Source organism: Rhinolophus sinicus, linkage group LG13 (genome assembly GCF_036562045.2).
Source record: "Rhinolophus sinicus isolate RSC01 linkage group LG13, ASM3656204v1, whole genome shotgun sequence".
Classification (NCBI taxonomy): domain Eukaryota; kingdom Metazoa; phylum Chordata; class Mammalia; order Chiroptera; family Rhinolophidae; genus Rhinolophus; species Rhinolophus sinicus.
In genome coordinates this window covers 60,708,845-60,724,974 of record NC_133762.1, presented here as the reverse complement: position 1 = coordinate 60,724,974, position 16,130 = coordinate 60,708,845, and the positions used below count along the sequence as shown (strand labels likewise).

The window sequence follows — 16,130 nt, the reverse complement described above, 5'->3', positions numbered from 1 at the left end:
GTCAGGGCCTGTATGCCTCAGTCCTATTATAGATGTAAGCCCTGCACCTTCCCTTTCTAGTTGCCGTTTATAAAAGCAAGATGGGTGGGTTGGGCAGGGGGAGTTCTTTTTAAAAATTCAAAGCAAAACCAAAGTTTGGTAGAATATTATAAAAAGATTAGAGTATCAATATGAAATTACATAAAATAAAGATATAAATAAAACAATTAGGCCACATATAAAAAAGTAAAAACTTAGAGTTTAAGGCTTAAATCAATAATTAAGTAACGTTAGGTAAATTAAGTAAAAAAATTTAAATGTTAGAAGATCTTGAGTAAATTAGCTAAAGGCTGCACATGCACACGTCCTATTATCCATCAATTCCACTCTTAGGTATGTACCCAAAAGAGAAACATGTGCATATGTCCACCATTAAGTGTGTCCATACATGTTTATTCTTAATAGCTAGAAACTATTCAAAAGTCCATTATCAGTAGAATGGATAAATTGTGGTGTATTCACACAATGGAATTCTACACAATAATAAAAGTGAACTACAAGTACACACAACATGGATGAATTCAGGAATACATTGAGTGAAAGAAGCAGAAACAAAATAATATATACCACGATTCCATTTCTAAAAGTCCAACCAACAGGCCAGACTCAGCTAGGATGTTAGGATCTGGACAGAGGTTACCTTTCGGGTCTCCTCACCTGTATCATGGAGGTAAGAGTTGCCGTTTCATAGGGTTGTCATGACCAAATGAGATAAATAGGGCAGCAGGCCAGTGCCAGTCATCCATTCAGTCCTCAGTGATGTCAGATCTGCAAAACTGGATGCTTCTGTCTTCCCTCTTTTTTATACAACAATTTCACTACCTTTAACCCTCACCTCCATTCTCCCTTCTCCCTCAGGCCTCTCAGGCATATTTGAGGTTCTTGCTTGTATGTTTATTCTTCCCATTTGGAAATCCTCTCTCAGGTTTCCATTATGACTGTGTTGGTGGGATTTCTCCCTGAGGAGGAGACCAACTGGTCCAGTGGTATGCTCTCAAACCACATCTACTCCCTGTATCTGGTCCAGGTGCACCTTCTCTGCTCAACAATAAGTCACATGAGGGAAGACACCATAAGTCTCATCCCACCAACAAGGAGCATGCGAAAGGCTCAAGAACTCTCTGTGAAGAGACATTCCCTCACCTGCCTGAGGCTGCTGTCCTTAGAAAAGTCTGCTTGCAAATTTGGCCTTGGCTGGAGTATGGGAATTTGGATGGTAAGCAATTTCCCTACACTGATATAAAACTTCTCCTAAATGACAAAATGGCCTCAGTGTGTCTATATCATTTGTACAATGTGAATTATGCTGAACATTTACTTTCTCCGTGGGAGTTTGAAATTTGGGTCATGTTAGGCAGAGGTTGACTACGTAAACAGCTCCAGTGAAAATCCATGGTACTGAGTTTCTAACGAGCTTCCCTGGTAGATAACATTTCACATGTGCGACCAAAAGCATGTCCTATGTAACTACACTGGGAGAGGACTCTAGAAGCCTGTGCCTGGTTTCCTGGAACTTCTCCTCATGAGCCTTTTCTCTTTGCTGATTTTGCTCTGTGTGCTTGCACTGTAATGAATCACATCCATGAGGACAACTCTGTGCCGAGCCCTTGGAGTCCTTCTAGGGCATCACTGACTCTGGGTGTTTGGTCTTGGGGACCTCAGACACACACACAAAGACATGTGTCAGTCAGAGTTGTATGTGCATGGGGAAAAAATAGAGCTCCCCCAAGCTCGGACCAGAAGTCAGGATGTGCCTAAGTAATGAAAAGCCTCAGAGATATGGGCTGAAATAGAAAAAAATATAAGATTCCCCCAAAGAGTTAACAATCTTCTGCTCAAATTGCACCAGCCCCACAAGAACTACTGAATATGTACATAAGTGAGTGTGAGTGTGAGAGAGTGTATGTGAATGCATGTTTGCATTTATATGAATGTGTGAGTGTTCACGTACGTGTACTGTGTGATTGCATGTGTCTATGCTATGTGAGTGTGTAAGAGTGTGTTAGTGCACATGTGTGAATGTGTAAGAGTGTGTTAGTGCACATGTGTGAGTGTGTGCAAATGTAAACGGGTTGTATTTGTGTGTGAATATGTCTGTGAGTGTGAGTGTGAATGTGAGTGAGTGTGAGTGTGAGCACAAGTGGGTGTGTAGCGGGACCCTGCTGAGGGCGATGAGGTCCTTCCAGAAGTCTCTAATAGAAAGTGCACAGCGTGACCGTTTAAGTTTTCATCAAGGATTTTTGCACAAACACATTTAGACCTCCACACAGGAGTTGTTCCAAAGCTGGTAATAGTTCATCCAGGGCACAGTGTACATCAAAAAATCACAAGTGAAACTCTGTGGAAGGAGAAAGAACACAATCATATTTCACAATCATGTTTCTAAGGCAAACAAAAATCTCCTGTCCTCTTAGGTCCTCACTGGGGAGCCTGTACCCATCACTGAGGCTGCACACTGACCACGTGGGTGAGACGGGTCTGCTCACAGTCATGTAGTGGGGGCAGAAGAGGTGCCAGGCCCAGAAGAGGAATGTCATCTGGGGCTCTCCCTGCCCAGACACTTGGGACCTGGAGCACACATACTTTGAGAGCCCTCCCCTACCCTGACTCCAATCCTCTACCTGCACCCAGGCATAGGGAGACCCTCAGATCTGCCAGTAGGTGGTGCCACCAGGAGGGACCAGGAAAAGTGTGGGCAGAAGCTGGAGGACAAGGAGGCAATTGGATAATCCTCAGGGCCCTGGAGAGTGTAAGCCGAGACCAAAACAATGTCCTGAAGGAAAGAACATGTTGCTTCCACTGAGGGCCAGGAATGGGCCAGGTGATATAGAGGGCTGGGACCAGGACTGTGCCAGCGCTGACTCAACTAGAGAGCCTTTCTCCCACCCCCCACAACTACAATGGCCTCAGCAGCCATACCACTGTGTCTCGCTCTGCCCCAACGCACACAGCTGGAAAAGCTGTCAATGCTCAATTCATGTTAATTTATAAATATTACTTTTTTCAGTCTTGGTCAGGAGTCACTTCTCAAATAACTGCCACTACACACCTTTTTCAAATTCTTATTGCTCTGAATGGCACACGAACGACTTTTTGTGCTGTTCCTCTTGCACTTGGTCCGGCTAATCTTCACACTGACCAGATACTCCACTCCCGTAGTCAGCTTCCAAGAAACAATGACACTGTTAGTTTTGACTCAAAGCATCCAGTTGCTGACTCCTTCCAGAAAGACTAAGTGGAGAGTGAAGCCCCATGAGCCACAGCACCTGTGCCTGGCTCCTCCACCAAAGCATTTTTCCCTCCTTCCCTCCAGCTGGAGGATGCACAGTGGCACTGTGGCCCCTGGTCACCTGACCCAGCATGTGTGCAGCCATTCCCTTGCTCTGCACTGGCTTCACTGGTGCAGCCACAGATGGGTCTCACCTGTCCTCTTTGTATCCTCAGGATGAGGGAGATAACACATCAAGTTTGGCCACCCAGCAGCCCCAGAGCACCCCAGATCTGCACATATGGTCCTTAGAATGCATAGAGCCTGCCACACCTTATTCCTGGGTTCTTCCAGTCCCTTCAGCCATGTCTTCTCTCCCTACTCTCCTTCCCAACCAACCTGATGGGAGGCAGTCCAGCAATACAGTTGAAAACACTTAGGAATCACACTGATTTGGAGCAAGTCCATCCACTAGCACTTTGACCTTAAGCAACTGTCTAGCAACCTCAGTTTCCTCACAGAGTACAAATAATAACTATGCCTGCTCAAGGAGTTGTTAGGTGGGCTAAAGAGAAGCATGCATTTCACTGAACGCATAAAATGGATTTTACAGTAACTTAATAATTATGAATTATTAAATGTTTTACTAAGTGTTGGGAACATTACTCTGAAGCAGCAATGAAATTGGAAAAGTGTCAGAAGAGAAGATGTAAGAATTGTGCTTGAGTTCTGGCTTTAGCCCCTTCCAACTCTATTACCCTGGCCAAGTCCCTCCATCTCCGTGAGTCTCAGTTTTCTCATCTACAAAATGGGGAGAACAGTGCCAATTTCCTCATATTGGTGTATGTGAACGGTGACTACATAAACTATGTAGAATGCATGCCAGGGCCACTACCTGGTTTTGTGATATATCTTCTTGCACTCATATTCAAGTGCAAGGTGTAAGGCTTAAAGACGTGAGGGCAAAAAGACTGGGAAAGCCTTGGTGGCAGGTAAGCCCCACACCCAGAAGTGAAACTAATAAATGGTTTGTGTTGGAAACTGGGCTGGATTCACCAATAACTATGTGGACGACAGAGTTCTACCTCATGAGGGGAGAAGCTCCTGGAAGTTCCTGCTTTGTTGTCCAAATGCAAACGAAGTGACCAAACCAAAAAGAAGGCTTCCACTCTCTGGAGTCGCCATAGAAGGTGAGAGTGCTCACACTGGCCCTGGGAAGAAAGCACCCCTAGAAAAACCTCAAGGTACGTAGTGTGGCAGGGGGAGGAGGCCTGAAGGCAGTACCACCATCCTGGTCCCTGCATCCAATGGAAGAACCTCAGGATGCAGGGCTCCTGAGCTCTTCATCAAAGGATAGTTCCATGCAGGCATTGGTATTTTGCAGGGCTTGTGACAAGCACTGTCATACTGACCTTCAGTATAGTCTGTATCTATGAAGAAACTAAAACACTGGCCATAAATTTAACTAACATTCCAGTGTACGAAGTGTTTTCTTATTCATTATTAGACTTGACTGTTAAATAACAGTAGGAATACTCAATACAAATATTTTTACAAGTGGCGTTTCACTCTTACTCAGCCCATTTTGCAGGTGAGGTAAACTGAAGCCTGCAGGGTATGGATGGCACTTGACCAAGATTCCACAATTAGGAAGATCTGGTCATCAAACCCAGAAGATGCCCACCTCTTGTAGCCCTCTCTGAGGTATTAGGATGAACACAATTATGTGGTAACAGGTATGGATATGCCCAGGGATTTTTGTCCCAGATCACCCAGATACAGTCACTCTGTCAATTCATCCATTTGAATGACATCAAAAGTTTGCTCACAAACAATTCTTTCAGAGTTAACTGTTAATGACAACAAATGGATTCCACAAGACAGGTCTCCTCAGATTCTCAGATTTATCCTTGGGAAGACTGGTGGGGAGAACAAACCAACTTCCAAAAGAACTTCAGTTGAGGGCTGCCACCTTGTGTCCAAGTCACCCCAATGTTCTTGGCCCGGATGAGCCTCCATCTTGCAGCAAGTGTACATTACTGAGACAGGAATAGCTGATGTCTCATGCTGTGACATGAGGCCCATTTGTCACATTAACACTGCCTGACCCTCTCTGCCCCCGCATTCTGGCTGCTTTCTCCTATTCCTGCTGCCCATCTCTGATCAGAGCCCTTTTCTCGCAGTTATTTTCTTTTAATTCAGTTAATTGAATTAATATGTAGCATTGCCTCTGCCCTAATTTACATGGTTTACTGACAAGGAGAAAATTCTGAGATGTTCTAAATTAAATTACTGCAGCCAGAGAGTGAGATAAAGAGACAGAACTGTTAGTCTGTTAAAGGCTGCAGGCCAGTTAACAAAAGACTGCTCATACTCCTTCTATGTCTGCTGGAATTTCAGATTAATTTCCAGGTAGCTATTTCCACAGATTATTTCAGCCAAGCACCATTGGACTCCAGGAGCCTCTGCTTCTTGTTTGCATGTGGGCTTTCAGAGCTCCTGTCCCCAGCCGATCCACAGGAGTGGACATTTCTTCCCTTCCTCCCTCCCTCCTTCCCTCCCTCCCACCCTCCCTCCCTTCCTTCCTTCTTTTCCCTCCCTTTTTTCCTTCCTTCCTTCCTTCCTTCCTTCCTTCCTTCCTTCCTTCCTTCCTTCCTTCCTTCCTTCCTTCCTTCCTTTCCTCCCTCTCTCCTTCCCTCCCTCCTTCTTTCCTTCCTTCCTTCTTTCTTATTAGTTTCAGGTGTACATGGACATTTCTTTTTGCCAACTGCACCTATCCCAGAGCTGGCCCTGCTTAATTTTCTCCCACTCATTTACCTATAGCTAATGTAAATTCTTTCAGATGGCTGACATCTTTCTTTCCCCTACCCCCTACCTGACGTACAAAAATGCTTGCAAATTCCAAGACAGTAGTAGACATGTATGTCTTTTCAACTGCTGGTGGTTGGACTTCATGCCCCAAGACAGTTATTTTTTTTGGTAAGCAGTTTTGCCTCAGTAAAACCTTTCTTAAAGACTTTCTGCTATGGAAGTTAAATTTTTTTTTTAACATTACTATCTGATTGTCATGTCCCTCACAACACAGGCAATGAGCGAACGAGATGGGGCGGGGAAGGGTTAAGAAAGTAAGAAACAGAAATCAAGAAAGTTATGAAATAGGGCCCAAGGGTTTCACAGCCTCAAAGGACTGAGAGCCCTGAATCGGGTCACCTGGTCGCTTTTATTGATGCACACACAAGAAAGCAACATTGTTTTCTCCAAGGTCTGTGAATTTCACACATTACACTAAGAAACTGATTTGAACTAATTACCCTTGCCTGCAAACAGCTGAACCGTCAGTTTCAGGATGTACCTCTCCAAGAGACAAAACCTTTATGCTGAAACTTACTGAAATGGATAGATGGAGAACTGATGTAATTACACCATTGAATCTCTTCCCAAGCAGGTTGTGGGAAGGAATGCAGCCACAAAGGCAGAAGCTCTCCTTAGCCAGGGGATGGTGGGGGTTTATGCCCACCTCTATCAACCCTGAGGGTTCCCTTGTTGGTCCCCACTGGACTGTGCCTGGCTTGAGTTTTCCCCTCCCGTGGGGAATCTTACTCGTCATTGGCTAACCAGACAGGGAGACATAAAGTGTAAGCACAAAGGTGAAACAAGGTCCCTGAAAGGATTAGTCTCACAGACTCTCCTTTCTTTAGGGGCAGGTACCAGGGGACAGACAGGTAGGCTGTTGCGTGACAACATCTGATCTTAAGGGGAAGTTAAACCAACAAAAGTGATTTTAGAACAACTTTTCTTTCCTCTATCATCTTTCAATTGACATCAGAAAACTTTATACGAAAAACAAATAAAAGGAGAAATGATGTGGTTGAAGCCTAGCCCTTACTCCCTCTGCTCTCCTCCTGCCAAAAAGCACTCTGTGTAATTCCAGGATTCTGTAGAACACAGCTAGAAAGTCCAGACTTAGATTTTATAACCCTGGACATTGCAATATTATTGTTGAGGGGAACCTATAGAGAATGTTTATATTTTGCCAAATGAGACCATTATAGAAAGCTTTTCATTTGCTTTCACTTTGATAGGACCTTATATCAGAATGAAAGACAATTCTTCCCAAGGGAGAACAGTTGAGAACCTCAGGGGACATTTTTGCTTCAGACTAAGAGTAACAGAGTTAGGGATTCACTGCAGTCCTTAGACTAGCACTTTGGAAGCATGGCTAAGGCAACTCTGGGGTCTGAACCACTTTAAAGTTCACCCCTTCCAAGTGTAGTCACTCCCAACTTGGTGAAACAACCCCTTGGTTCTCTCTGGGAGCCACACCATATCCGCGTATGTGCAAATGGGCAAGAATGGGGGCATTGCCCACATCTGGATAAACTGAGACACAAACCTGCATATGGCTTTGAAGTAGCTTGTCTACTCGAAATAAGTAGGTGTCATTGCTCACATTGTTGTAGTTTTCAATGAAGAATTTGAGTGTTGAATTCATGTTTTTCTTGCTCATGGACTTCTCCTGGAAGCCTCCCCACCTTTGAAAGTGACCCAATTTGGCCACCAGGACTAGAGCAGCCAGTAGCAGCAGCAGATTTCTCCAGCATACACCTCCCATCTCTGCAGCCTCAGAAGCCTCCTATCCACTGCACCTTCCAGGGTGGGGAGGTGCCAGGCTCGGGATTGCTCACTGTCCCTCGACGGCTTTTGCCAAAACGGGCTTTCCCAGGAAATGAGTACCTGTATTTAAACAGAGACCGAGACAAGAACCTCTTCTGTCCGAGGCCCTGCCCACAGTTTGACTGAAGGACTAGCCAGGGAAATCTCCCTGTGTGGCTGCCCAACCCATTCTCAGGTCAGGTCATTCTCTAACCCATTTGGTTCTTTGGTGATTCAGGAAAGCAAAGTTTCTAAACACCTGCCAAGATGAGTAAGACCCTCTTCCTGCCTTCACACCCAGCAAGGAAGAAAGCCTCCAGAACAGACATTTATAGTGCTATGCAATAAGAGCTAGTGTATTGGACAGAGGAGAGCCATTTGTGAGAATGGAGAAAGGCTATGGAGAGCATAATATTTGAGCTGGGCTATAAGGAATCAGAGACTGGAACAGGGTGTGGTATATTCTGCTTACCTACCTTGGGTTCCAACTATCTAACTCAGCCATTAACTACAGAAAAATGTATACACATTTTAAGAAAGGAAAACTGTATTAAAATTGTAATACTTAATATATAATGATAACAAAAGATGAATACAAGTCATGTTTGACTTCTGCAATTACAAGAGGTGCTCAAAGTGGTTACCATCAGCATCCAGACACTTCTGATTATGGTGAACTACTGCTTGAGCAACGTTGACCAAAGTGTCCACTTGTATACATTTTTTTTTGGCACCCCCGGTATTATCTGTGCTTCTCTGTAGAATCTCTTTACTCACCTGCCACCTGCTCACCATAGATTTCTGCCTGCTGGATCCTACTGTGCCTGCAGGCTCTGACACCAGCCTTTGCTATCTTGGTATGACCCCAGCAGAGCTTTGTGAGGTAATCCCAGCTTCCCTTTGAGGGAAGAATACACTGTGAGCCTTATTTAGAAGGTAAGCATGTGGTTTTGATGCTTGTCAGATGGAGGGGGGGAATGGTTGAAAAGGGGGAAGAGATTAAGAAGTTATAAAAATTGCCAGTTATAAAAACAGTCACAGGAATGTAAGTACAGCATAGGGAATATAGTCAATAATATAATAACTATGTATAGTGTCACATGGGTACTAGACTTATTGGGGTGATCACTTTATATAAATGTTTAATAACTATGCTGTACTTTTGAAACTAATGTTATATTGTATGTCAACTGTAATTGAAAAAATTTTTTAATTATTTTTTTAAAAAGGAAGTTAATCACGCAGACCCCTGAAGGTTGGGTATTGTCTGTGTAAGAAAGGAAATCCTCCTATACCTTCTTTCGGTCTCTGGCTTGGCCTAAGATTAAACTGACCTAAGGCAGAGGAGCAGGAGAAAAGCACATAAGTTTTATTGAATTTTTACACGTACATGGGCGTACTCACAAGAGAATGGCCACCCAAAGAAGTGATCAGAGCAGGAAGTTTTTTATTGTAAACAAACAATAAATTTGTAAAGCATTGACAAGACAAAGGGATTTGGGTATAGGTAGTGAATGCTGAAGAAGTAGCAAGGTCTGTTTATATTGCCTTCTTCCCCTAAATTCCCTATTTCTAGTGATAAGAATGTCTCCCTTCCTCCTCTTATAAGGAGGGCATATTTCACATATGTTTATCTCCTGTTTTCAAGGGAGGAGGGTGTAGAGAGATCAGAGTGTCCTTCTTGCCTCTGCCATTTTCTCAAACTTCTTTAGCTTAAGATATTCAATAGGTCAAGGCACACTATTTTAGGATAGCTATCCTGAACCCAATCACCTATACCCAGAAGCCCACAAGAACTCTCTATTTTTAAAGCACTCATTAAAGTAGGATCTTGAATGGGGTCCTGCTCCAGAAAAAGAATGTTAGTGGGACAATTGATGAAATGTGAATAAAGTCTGCAGGTTAGTTAATAGTATTATACAAATTGTTAACTTCCTAGTTCTCACCACTGTAATTATGTGGGGTGAAGGGTATATCAGAACATTTATGCTATTTTCATAACCTTTTTGTGAATCTGAAATTATTTCAAAATAAAGGTAAAAGTGTTCAAAAATAAATAAATAAGACACTGGAATGTGGAAAGCAGCATGATACACTGGGGAAAGCATGGGCCTTGCCATCCCAGTTTCGAATCTTTTGTTGGGTGACTGGGAGAATTACTTAATCTCTCTGAGAACCTCAGTTTCTTCACCTATCATATGAGAATGGAAAGAACTACTAATGCTGGATTGCAGTGGAGAATAAATGAATATAGGCAAAGAACCTGTTCCCAAGTCAGTCAGGTCAGCAACCAAGAACATCCTTTGCATGATTTTTTTACAAATCTGAACCCACACACTGAAGCCTGTGGTCTTTTGGGCTCCAACCTTTCTGGACCCCAGACCACCCTCAATGTGAAAATTCTGCTAGGACCAGTCATATCCTTTCTGATCCTCTGAGCCTGCCTTGTAGGACTTGCCCAGCCAATGGAGGTGACAGCTTTGGAATACCCTGAGCCTGAGCTGCAGGAATAGCATTATAAAGTGGATATATTAGGATTCTGTGTAATATGTGAGAGTGCTCAGACTTGCACAAGCTCAGCCCACCCTGGAAAACTAGGATATGGCCTGTCAGACTGTGGACCTGAGGGGAAAAAAAAGTTAACATTCACTGGGCCATGTTACAAAACCCATGAACAGGATTTCCGATCAAGATGGCAGAGTAGATAAACGCTGTGTTTTCTTCGTTCATGACCACATCAAAATTATAACTAAACTACAGAACAACGATCATTGAAAATCCCCTGAAGTCTAGCTGAATAGAAGTCCTACAACTAAGGATATACAGAAGAAACCACCTTGAGACTAGTAGGAGGGGCAGAGATGTGGAACAAGCTGGTTTCACACCCATGTGTGTCAGTTAAAAATTGGGAGAGACATCTTGGTTGTGTAGGTCTCCTCAGAGGAATAATAGATCCCAGCCCTACACCAGACTACCTAACCCAGGGTTCCAGTGCCAGGAAGAGTAGTCCCCACAACTTCTGACTGTGCAAACCAATGGAGATTGTGGCTGAGTGAGACAGAGGGCTGCTGGAGTCCCAGGCATTCCTGTTAAAGGGCCCAGGCATGGACTTATTCACTGAGAGTCATTCTCTGAGCTCCAGTGCTGGGGCAGCAGCTCGAAAGGCACCAGGTACATAGAAGAACTGAAGTGTGTGGCTTCAGGGTTACAGATGGAGGGGCAGCTTCCTCCCAGATAGAAGCGCTAGCAGAGGTCATTATTTCTTTGTTGAGCCCTCCACCCTCCTGGCTTGCAGACGCAGGTGGCCACATATCTGAGTCTCCATCAACCTGTCTAACACTGTTCACATTGCCCTGGTGATTCCCTGAAACCTGGCCCATCCCAACTTGTCGACCCACTCAATATGTTTCCAGTAGCTTTTCCATACAAGCAGTCTGTCTTGGGCTGATCCTGAGTGTTTTCCTAAAATCTCTCAAAGTTTCACAAAACCCAAAAAAGCAACATTTGGCCTCTGCATGTCCCATAATTCTTCTCCTTCTCCTTCTCCTTCTCCTTCTCCTTCTCCTTCTCCTTCTCCTTCTCCTTCTCCTTCTCCTTCTCCTTCTCCTTCTCCTTCTCCTTCTCCTTCTCCTTCTCCTTCTCCTTTCCCTTCCCCTTCCCCTTCCCCTTCCCCTTCCTCTTCTCCTTCTCCTCCTCTTCCTCCTCCTCCTCCTCCTCCTCCTCCTCTTCCTCCTCTTCCTCCTCCTCCTTCTTCTTCTTTCTAAATTATTAGTTTCAGGTGTACAAAACAATGTAAGAGTTAGATATTTATACCCCTCACAAAGTGATCACCCCCTCCTCCAATCTACTACCCCTTTGACATCGCACACAGCCACACTATTCCTTATACTGTACTCCACTACTTGTGAACACATATATACATATAATTGTAGTTGGCATTCATTGTTGTTCAGCTTCAGCTTCAGCGTCAGGTGTACAGTGCAGTGATCAGGCATCTACATCATCCCTGAGGTGGTCTCCCTAATGGGATAAGTGTCCATCAGATACCCTACAAAATCTTTACAACATTATTGATTATATTCCCCAAACTGTCCTTCGTATCCCCATGCAATCTTGTGGTTACCAATTGTGCTTTCTAATCCCCTCACCTTCTCCCTTGTCACCACCCCCCTCCCACCTAGCAACCCTCAGTTTTTCCTCTATATCTTTGAGACTGTTTCTGATTAGTTTGTTCATTTATTCTATTCTTTAGATTCCACGTATAAGTGAGATCATAAGGTATTTTTCTTTCTCTGTCTGACTTATTTCACTTAGCATAATGTTCTCTAGGTGCATGTATATCATTGCAAATGGTAAGATTTCATTTTTCTTTATGGCCGAGTAATACTGCATTGTATAAATATACCACAGTTTCTTGATCCAGTCATCTACCGATGGACATTTTGGTTGTTTCCATGTATTGGCTATTGTGAATAGTGCTGCAATAAACATAGGGGTGAATAAATTTTTTCAAATTAGTGTTTTGGATTTCTCTGGATAGATACCTAAAAGTGGAATTGCTGGGTCACAAGGTAATTCCATTTCCAGGTTTTTGAGATATCTCCGTACTGATTTCCATAGTGGCAGCCCCCCACCAGCAGTGCACAAGGGATCCTTTTTCTCCACATCCTCACCAGCACTTGTTGTTTGTTGAGTAATTGATGATAGCCATTTTGATTGGTGTGAGGTGGTATCTCATTGTGGTTTTTATTTGCATTTTTCTAATGATTAGTGAGGTGGAGCATTTTTTTCATATGTCTGTTTACCATCTGTATGTCCACTTTAGAAAAATGTCTCTTCATGTCCTCTGCCCATTTTTCAATTGGGTTGTTTGCTTTTTTTTTTTTTTTTTTTTTTTTTGGTGTTAAGTTGAATGAGGTGTGTTTTTTTTCATAAATTTTGGATATTAACCCCTTATCAGATATGTCATTGGTAAATATCTTTTCCCATTCAGTAGACACCTTTTTGTTTTATTGATGGTTTCCTTTGCTGTGAAAACTTTTTAGTTTGATGTATTCCCACATGTTTATTTTTTCTCTTACTTCCCTTACCCAAGGGGATATATCAATAAAAATATTATTAAGGTTCATGTCTGCAAACTTTCTTCCTATATTTTCTTCTAGGAGTTTTATGATCAGATCTTACATTTAGGTCTTTAATCCATTTTGAATTATTCTTGTATATGGTGTAAGGAGGTGGTCCATCTTCACTTTTTTGCATGTGTCTGTCCAGGTTTCCCAGCACCATTTATTGAATAGACTGTGTTTACTCCAATGTAAATTCTTGCTTCCACTATCATAGATTAAACAACCATATAGGCATAGACTTATTTCTGGGCTCTCTATTCTGTTCCATTGGTCTATGTATCTGTCGTTATGCCAGTACCGTGCTGTTTTGATTACTGTAGCCTTGTAGTATAATTTGATGTCAACTATCATGATACCTCCTACTTTGTTCTTATTTCTCAAGATTGCCGAGGCTATCCGGGGTCTTTTATGGTTCTATATTAATTTCAAGATTATATGTTATATTTCTTTGAAAATTGTCTTTGGTAATTTGATAGGAATTGCGTTGAATCTGTATATTGCCTTAGGCAGTATGGACATTTTAACTACATTAATTTTTCCTATCCATGAGCATAGTATGTGTTTCCATCTATTTGTATCTTCTTTCATTTCTTTCTTCAATGTCTTATAATTTTCTTAGTACAGGTCTTTTGCTTCTTTGGTTTAATTTATTCCTAAGTATTTTATAGTCTTTGAAGCAAATGTAAATGAGACTGTTTTAATTTCTCCTTCTGCTGGTTTATTATTGGTCTATACAAATGCAACTGATTTCTGAATATTAATTTTGTATCCAGCTACTTTACTAAATTCATTTATCAGTTCTAATAGTTTTTTGGTGAGGTCTTTAAGGTTCTCTATATATAGTATCATGTCATCTGCATATAATGACAATTTTACTTTCTCTTTACCAATTTGGATGCCTTTTATTTCTTTTTCTTGTCTTATTGCTGTGGCTAGAACTTCCAGAACTATGTTGAATAGAAATGGAGAAAGTGGGCAACCTTGTCTTGCTCCTGATCTTTAGGAACATGTTAGCTTTTTCCCATTGAGTAAGCTGTTAGCTGTGGGTTTATCATATATGGCCTTTATTATGTTGAGATATGGGCCCTCTATTCTTACTTTCTAATAAATCGTTGCTGGATTTTTTCAAATGCGTTTTCTGCATCTATTGATATGATCACGTGGTTTTTATTTTTCATTTTGTTAATGTGGTATATCAAATTAATTGATTTGTGGATGTTGAACCAACTTTGCATACCAGGAATGAATTCCACTTGATTACGGTATATGATCTTTTAAATATATTGCTAGATTCTGTTTGCTAATATTTTGTTGAGGATTTTGCATCTATGTTCATGAGGAATATCAGCCTGTAGTTTTCTTTTTTCTAATGTCTTTGTCTGATTTTGGGATCAAGGTGATAGTGGTCTCATAAAAAGTGTTTGGGAGCCTTCCTTCCTTCTGATTTTTTGGAATAGTTTGAGGAGAATAGGTGATAATTCTTTTTTGAATGTTTTGTAAAATTCACCTGTAAAGCCATCTGGTCCAGGGCTTTTGTTTATTGGGAACTTGTTGATTATTGATTCAATTTTCCTGGTAGTAATCAGTCTATTAGGGTTTTCCGTTTCTTCTTGAGTTAGCCTTGGAAGGTTGTATGCTTCTAGAAAATTATCCATTTCTTCCAAGTTGTCTAATTTGTTGGCATATAGTTGCTCATAGTAATTTCTGATTTTTTTTTGTTGTTGTTGCTTGTATTTCTGTGGTGTCTGTTGTCACTTCTCTTTCATTTCTGATTTTATTAATTTGGGTCCTCTCTCTCTCTCTTTTTTTTTTTTTTTATGAGTCTGGCTAAAGGTTTGTCGATTTTGTTTATCTTCTCAAAAAACCAGCTCCTGGTTTTATTGAGTATACATATACATATACATATACATATACATATACATATACATATACATATACATACATATATATATATGTTTGGTCTCTATTTCATTTATTTCTGCTCTGATCTTTGTTATCTCCTTCCTTGTACTCCCTTTGGGTTTATTTTGCTGTTCTTTTTCCAGATCCCTTAAGTGTAAGGATAAACTGTTGATTTGTGATTTTTCTTGTTTCATTAGGTAGACTTGCATTGCTATGAATTTCCCTCTTAGGACTGCTTTCGCTGCATCCCACACATTTGGGGTCATTATGTTTTCATTTTCGTTTGTCTCAAGATATCTTTTGATTTCTTCCTTGATCTCATTGTTTACCCATTCATTATTTAATAACATGTTATTCAGCCTCCATGTATTTGTGTGTCTTCCAGTTTTTTTTTTTTCTTGTAATTGATTTCTAAGTTCATAGCACTGTGGTCAGAGAAGACATTTGATATAACTTCAATTTTCTTAAATTTATTGAGACTTGTTTTGTGGACTTACACGTGATCTATCTTGGAAAATGTTCCATGTGTGCTTGCAAAGAATGTGTATTCTGTGGCTTTGGGGTGAAATGCTCTAAAAATATTGATTAGATCCAACTGGTTCAATGCGTTACTTACGGCCTCTGTTTCCATATTTATTTTCCGTCTGGAGGATCTATCCCTTGTTGTCAGAGGTATGTTGAAGTCCCCTACTATGATAGTGTTACTGTTGATCTCTAACTTTATGTCAGTCAATATCTGTTTTATATATTTATGTGTTCCTATGTTGGGTGCATAGATGTTTACTAGGGTTATGTCCTCTTGTCGGATCGATCCCTTTATTATTATGCAGTGCCCATCTTTGTCTTTTAATATATTCTTCATTTTAAAGTTTATTCTGTCAGATAGAAGTATTGCTATTTCAGCATTTTCTCATTTCCATTTGCATAAAATATCTTACTCCAACCCTTCACTTTCAGCCTGTGTGTGTCTTTTGATCTGAGGTGAGTCTCTTGTATATAGCATATGTGAGGATCTTGTTTTCTTATCCACTCAGCCACCCTATGTCTTTTGATTGGAGGATTTAATCCATTTACGTTTAAAATGATTATTGACAGGTACATAGTTATTGCCATTTTCCTATTTGTATTTCTGGTCTTCCCATTGGATTGTTTTCATCTTTCTTCTGTTTACAGAAGCCCTTTTAACATTTCCTGCATTGCTG

The 16,130-nt window shown here is 41.4% G+C and overlaps 1 protein-coding gene across 1 annotated transcript; it reads right to left on the bottom strand.

The window, feature by feature from the left end:
- Positions 1 to 2,293: 2,293 nt before the first annotated feature.
- On the bottom strand, positions 2,294 to 7,859 carry CSTL1 (cystatin like 1). Its single transcript, XM_019718665.2, has 3 exons — positions 7,641 to 7,859; positions 3,089 to 3,202; positions 2,294 to 2,377 (listed from the first exon to the last, which is right to left on the bottom strand). The coding sequence occupies exons 1-3, from the start codon at positions 7,857 to 7,859 to the stop codon at positions 2,294 to 2,296; spliced, it is 417 nt and encodes a 138-aa protein (XP_019574224.2).
- Between the last annotated feature and the right edge of the window lie 8,271 nt (positions 7,860 to 16,130).

What these genes read in the sequence shown, in the direction of transcription:
- CSTL1 (XM_019718665.2), bottom strand. Translation starts at nt 7,859, where the DNA reads ATGGGAGGTGTATGCTGGAGAAATCTGCTGCTGCTACTGGCTGCTCTA. An exon ending in TACTTCAAAGCCATATGCAG is followed by an intron (nt 3,203 to 7,640) that starts GTTTGTGTCTCA and finishes GTTTCTTGGAAG; the next exon opens with CTGACTACGGGAGTGGAGTA. An exon ending in GCAATAAGAATTTGAAAAAG is followed by an intron (nt 2,378 to 3,088) that starts GTGTGTAGTGGC and finishes CTCCTTCCACAG; the next exon opens with AGTTTCACTTGTGATTTTTT.